We start from the raw sequence: 5,828 nt of genomic DNA on the forward strand, positions 1-5,828 counted from the left end.
CTTCCTGCGAGACGAAAACCGTGCCAAGCTTAAGTTTGAAGGTAGTGCACTTCAGATCAAACGGGGAGAGAATAGCGCGCGCTTTGAGGAGGTAGATAAAACACTAATACTTGAAATCTTTCTTCCTGTCAGTGCACGCGGATATACTTTCTAACCACGGATTCAAAGGCGGAGGACGTTTTATCCCCTTTACCCTTGCATTTCTTTAAGAAAGAAATGGATGAGAGTTCAAGTTCTCCCGTCTCCCCAGTGGATAGCCTAGTGACCAGTGAGGAGGAGTTGGACAGACAACAGAAACGGTTTGGGAGGAAAAGGAGACACAGTAAAAAGTCGAGCGAAGACAGCAGTCCGGGCTCCGTTAAACGGAGCAAAAAACCGAGTCCGAGTCGAGCTCAGTCGTACGAGGAGCTGCAGAACCAGAGGGTGCTGGCCAACGTCAGGGAGAGGCAAAGGACGCAGTCGCTCAACGAGGCTTTCGCATCTTTGCGAAAAATCATCCCCACGCTACCGTCGGATAAACTCAGCAAGATACAGACGCTCAAACTTGCGTCCAGATACATTGATTTCCTTTATCAGGTGCTGCAAAGCGACGAGATGGACAGCAAGATGTCGAGCTGCAGCTACGTTGCGCACGAGAGACTCAGTTACGCGTTTTCGGTGTGGAGAATGGAGGGCGCGTGGTCAATGTCTGCGTCCCACTAGCGGCAAACACGTCCACGCCGTGCCGAACGGGTGCGTAGAGAGATGACAATACTCCAAATGCATTCAAACTCACACCAACTGCTAGGTTTTAAGTGCAGCAAGGAAACAAAGAGCATATAGTTTATTTAGTTCACACAGGACTCTTGAAACAGCTGTTCTGACCCCACTGTTTTGCGACGTAGTCCTACAGCTGTTAAAGACTACAAACATAACGCGCTGGTGTGGATAATAATAATAATTTGTAATTTGAAAAAAAATCTATAACTTTAAGAGACTAGACTATTGGGAATATGATTTTAAGCTTCAGACAGGCCACAATCCTCCCGGTCATTTGTCAGCTTTGCAAGAGACAAACTTGGCTTTGCGTTGTTATTTGTAATGTCGTTATTGACATAAATGTCCAACTATCATTAGTGTAGTTATTCATTCCTTTGTTTATTTTGTAAGCTACTCTAGATAAACTCAATATTGTGGGCTAATCTTTTAAGGTCAAAGTTACATCTCATTGGCTCCTTTCCATATGATTTCTTATTTGCTCTTGCACAGTATGTTCCATTCACATGAGAATTCAGAAAAAAAGGCTATTTGTGTAACAAATTTAAACGGTGAAAATTTGACCGTTGGAATCTCAGTTTCTTATTCTTACCAAAAAAAAAAAAAGATTCAGGGAGAAAGAAACCACAACCATGCGCGGTCCCTCAAGTATAATTCCTATTCAGAAAGGAGCGTTTTCCATCTCGTTGTACACCACAGAACTACGGGTGTGGAGTCCAGGATAGAGCTCCATTAACCATATAAAGCGAGTTCTTGCTTAGCCTGTGATTAAAATGACAGTCGTGATTAGGACGCTTCTTGTGCCATTGCATAATGAGCAAGGCCCCTTTACATGTGCTGATGGTCGTCTGAAATTAATTCTTCGTTTGGGAGTAAGACGAGAGCCCGTATTAGTCTTCCACGGCGAGGCACATAGACCCACAGGGCTGATACATCAACACCCGGCTGTCTCAGGGTCAAACAGGCCTACATACTGATGCGGAGTAGGCCTATCTGCATGAAATGAAATAATGCTAATTATAAAGATATTTTTGCAGTTTTCAACAGCTGACAAAGCTTGATAAACGAAATCTTAGGCAATTATTATACGTATACTTTTAGATTATTTTAAGTTTGATGTAGCGGATTGAGATCCCGAATTTCAGGCCACGGTATGTCTGAAAACTCGGACAGGCCGAATTTGCAGGACGTGTGTGAGGCTGTCGGGCCTTCATAAACATCAGCCCGGAGTTTAGTGAACACGATACTAGGAAATATGAGGAAAATAAACCAAAACTAATGTTACTGATTATACCTCTCCTTGCTAAAGCAAGAACACTAAATATTGGTTAATAATAAAATTCAGCCAATATTAATTACACTATATCAAACATAAAGGCAATTAATCTAATTAGAACTTGCCAGAAATTATTCTAATTCTTCAAAAGCGAGACGTGCAAAATAAAAGTTTATAGCCCAAGCTTGGCAACGTTACCGGTAGTAAATTTAGCCTACAGACAAAAGTCCACATAATATCGTGAAAATTGCGACAGAGAAAACGGTTTAAAGCATTTTTTGTAGCTAGAAACATGATCTAAGCCTGCCAACAACTTTGTCCGAAGAGCAAGAATTAGACTTAGGCCCACTGGACACAACGTCCTGCTAGAATTGCGTGCCATCTTTTCATGTTTTATATAAGCATGTTTTATATGAAAAAGGTAGACGTGAAGAATATTTTCCCAAACAAAAGGACTATATTAAACAGCACTGTTATTTTCCAGTGACGTAATTACACAGCAGGGTTTGTGCAACATGTTTAAGTCCAAGACCTTTTTCCGGTACCGGCATGTGGTCCCACTTAAGGTCAAATAATTGATTCATTAATGACTTCCCATACGATGTTTTATGACTGATGCTCACTGCAAGAAAACACCATGAACTTTACACCTTAAAACACACAGCAGCAGGGCATTTAATGGGCTACAATTTGAGAACGATTTGCTATCATTTTAGTTATAAACATATATAGTTATAAACATATTACACGTTTTTTTCTGATTCTGATTTCCCTTTTTAAATTCTGTTTTTTCCAGACTGTTTACTTCCACTAATTTAGAAGTCACCAAAGGATTTATTGAAGAACCTGTTAACCTCAAGAGACGTTAAGAAATTCGCATCAGCGGGCGCGAGGACTTGAAGCGCTCAATTGCATCGTCAAGAACGACATGAAGAACACGAGGAACACGAGAGGAACTCATTCTACATCCATACCTAGAGCAAGAAATACATACATCACGTCTCCTGCGCCCTCCAAAACATTTAATCGTTTTCAAGTTATTCCTAAATGTCGTTATGGTGATAATACAGGAAAGCCATCTGTTATCTTTAATGAAACTATATTTCTTTTTTTTATCTCTAAATAGAAGAGTTTATATTATATATAAATGGCGCGCGCCTGTGTGTCTGTGCGTGTGTGTGTGTGTGTGTGTGTGTGTGTGTGTGTGTGTGTGTGTGTGTGTGTGTGTGTGCGCGCGCGCGCGAGCGTTAAAATCTCGAAAGGTAATGTACATAATGCTACCTGTGAGTATCGTCAGCTTTTAAGGGGACCAATGCAATTTAGAGCAATACTTTCTTGAAGTACGCTGCATGGATTATTGCCTTAGTTTGATTTTTATTTCTAAGCAACAATCTCAGTTTCCGTCCATTACATTGTGCTTATTTATTAAAACATCTTTTTGAACAATTAAAGTGGAACTGTGAACTATGATTCATAGATTCATAGAACTGTGATTCATATTACTGAATGAAAATTCGACGTCCACTTTAAAATAAGCATATGAGATGTATCCTACTTTTTTCATTAGACGTACCTCTAGTTAGGTGGTATAGCGTCAAAGGGCATTTTTTCACTGATGAGTAATCAGATTAATTCTTGCAGTGGAAAGACAGCATCACCCAAACCCGTTATAAAAGTGTACAGGTTCATTAGCAGCGGAGAAGCCCAGCCAGTAGTGTATAAAAGGCTTATCCTACTTAATAACGAGTAATCATTTAAATCGCCAAAGCTGGAGGAAAACTCGTTAACAAGCAAAGAAGCAGGAATAACATCGGTTAAAGACAATAACTATTTTTCAGTTTTTAAATTCCATGGCCCCACCAGACCTTTTATTTTTTACCATCGAATCTAAAATTCACGTGCAAAGCATGAAATTGTTTACGGCTAATTTTCCCTCAGACACTGTGCGATAAAAATCAGCAGGATTAAAAGGGCCTGTTATATAGAGCAGCCTGGGCGAACTATGTGATGAAACTTGTGTAAACTTCAGTCTTAGCTGTGAAAGGGATACATTTAGAAAAATCTCAAGGTCTCCTATTTCTGGCTATTGGTGAGTGAGATAAAAGTCTGATCAAATTTTGCAGCTTTGACGTCTAGGCTTGGATGATAAAACCTCTAACAGGAAACACCTGACATCCACACGTAAGGGTTTTCTATTAGCTCCTGTGGTTCTGACCCAGCCACAGTAGTGATGGAGAACGAGCTTTATGGCTCCTCCGTCCGCCACACACCCGTCTCATAAGTCCATGCACCTGCAACAACGCGCTATTGCCAAATTTTTTGACTTCACATATTTGTATATTTTTAATTATTTGATTTTTTAAAATTATTTTGTATCTGCATTTGTGACGCTAGCTAAATTGCCCGGCCTCCCTGCGCCTTCACCGGCAGCACATTTGATAATGTCTCATTATCCTGGCGATCAGAGACTGCGCTACAGCTAAGAGCCAGGCGCTCCTCCACAGCGCCCCGGGTCACAGTTCCAGCGCGCCGCCAAGCCCAGATGTTTCCTGTAAAATCAGACGGAAAAAGCAACAAAATTTTAATTTGCAGTAAAATGAATAAAGTAAAGGTTCACACCGTGAAAAAAAAACCCGGCTCGCTCTAACGCGATGAATACGTTACAGTGCGGGGAGTGGGTGCTGGCCTGACGCACATTTTTATACATTTTTTTCATGAGTCTAGAGGGAGACGCACCTTGCTAACGGTTCTTATGCCTTGTGGAATGAAAGTACTTAACGTTGATTTCTGAGGGTATCAAAACATGCCAGTTTTTCGTCTTGTTTGTTGTGCTATAGTCAATTTAACACACAACTTTACTGTATATAATATCAGTAATAATATGACTATGTACTATGAGTATATGTTATGATACGATGAGTTCATATCTTTGAGATCTTCTGAAGAGCTTGACTGTGTAACTTCCTTCTCAGCCAGTTCCTTTGGGGTTCCAGTATGCGTATCCATTAACCTCCTCTGTCAATATTCAGTTATTAATTCTAATATGTATTATTTAGTAATTAAATGGAATTATTAGGTAACATTACATTACAAATAAAATGAAAGTATGTAGTTACAAGAGTGAGGAATGATAGTCTAGCCCCTGGAGCATAAGGACTTCATTCTAATTTAACATGAAATGATGACATCTATAGATGATCTCTTATGAACCCTTTGAACAGGTGTAGGGAATTTCCATCTCCCACTGTTTTATACAATATTTTTGTATACAATTTTTTTACCCTAATGTATCTTATGGAATACTGGCAGTGTGACTCACAAATGCTGATAGGATCCAAAAGACCTAAGGTCAGGTCAGCGAGGACAGATCCACGTTGGCTTCACACCGATTCCGTATCTCCGACTCTTCGATCCGTTACAGAGCTGACTCCGGTCATGCTCTGAATAGGCTCTGGCAGCCACGTGAGTCGCTCGGCATGCAGTGCCCCACGTGTTCAACCTCACGTGCGCCGTGCCTGGCAGTCTGGTGACCTGGCTGGAAAAACTCTAAGAATCGGGAAGATGATTGACAGACATAGCAACACAACATGAAAAACGCTGTCTGTTAGCCTATTAGACTGCAGCCCACTTAATGTGAGGCACAAGCATCTTGGAAACAATATTCTAATCCAATTTTGTTACTGCAAATGAAGTGAGAAGTTAACTAATAAATATTCGAAAATACCATTATGAATATTCATTAGTATGTAGCAGGTCATATGTGTTTCTCAGAGAAGGGTAGCTTTGAATGCCTCGT

The 5,828-nt window shown here is 40.5% G+C and overlaps 1 protein-coding gene across 1 annotated transcript; it reads left to right on the plus strand.

Annotated features, from left to right (window-relative positions):
* twist2 lies at window positions 1-4,440 on the plus strand. Its single transcript, XM_077002468.1, has 2 exons — window positions 1-732; window positions 2,829-4,440. The coding sequence occupies exon 1, from the start codon at window positions 217-219 to the stop codon at window positions 700-702; it is 486 nt and encodes a 161-aa protein (XP_076858583.1). The 5' UTR covers window positions 1-216; the 3' UTR covers window positions 703-732; window positions 2,829-4,440.
* Window positions 4,441-5,828: the final 1,388 nt, after the last annotated feature.

The sequence above is a fragment of the Brachyhypopomus gauderio genome, chromosome 4 (assembly GCF_052324685.1).
Source record: "Brachyhypopomus gauderio isolate BG-103 chromosome 4, BGAUD_0.2, whole genome shotgun sequence".
In the NCBI taxonomy this organism is placed as follows: Eukaryota; Metazoa; Chordata; class Actinopteri; order Gymnotiformes; family Hypopomidae; genus Brachyhypopomus; species Brachyhypopomus gauderio.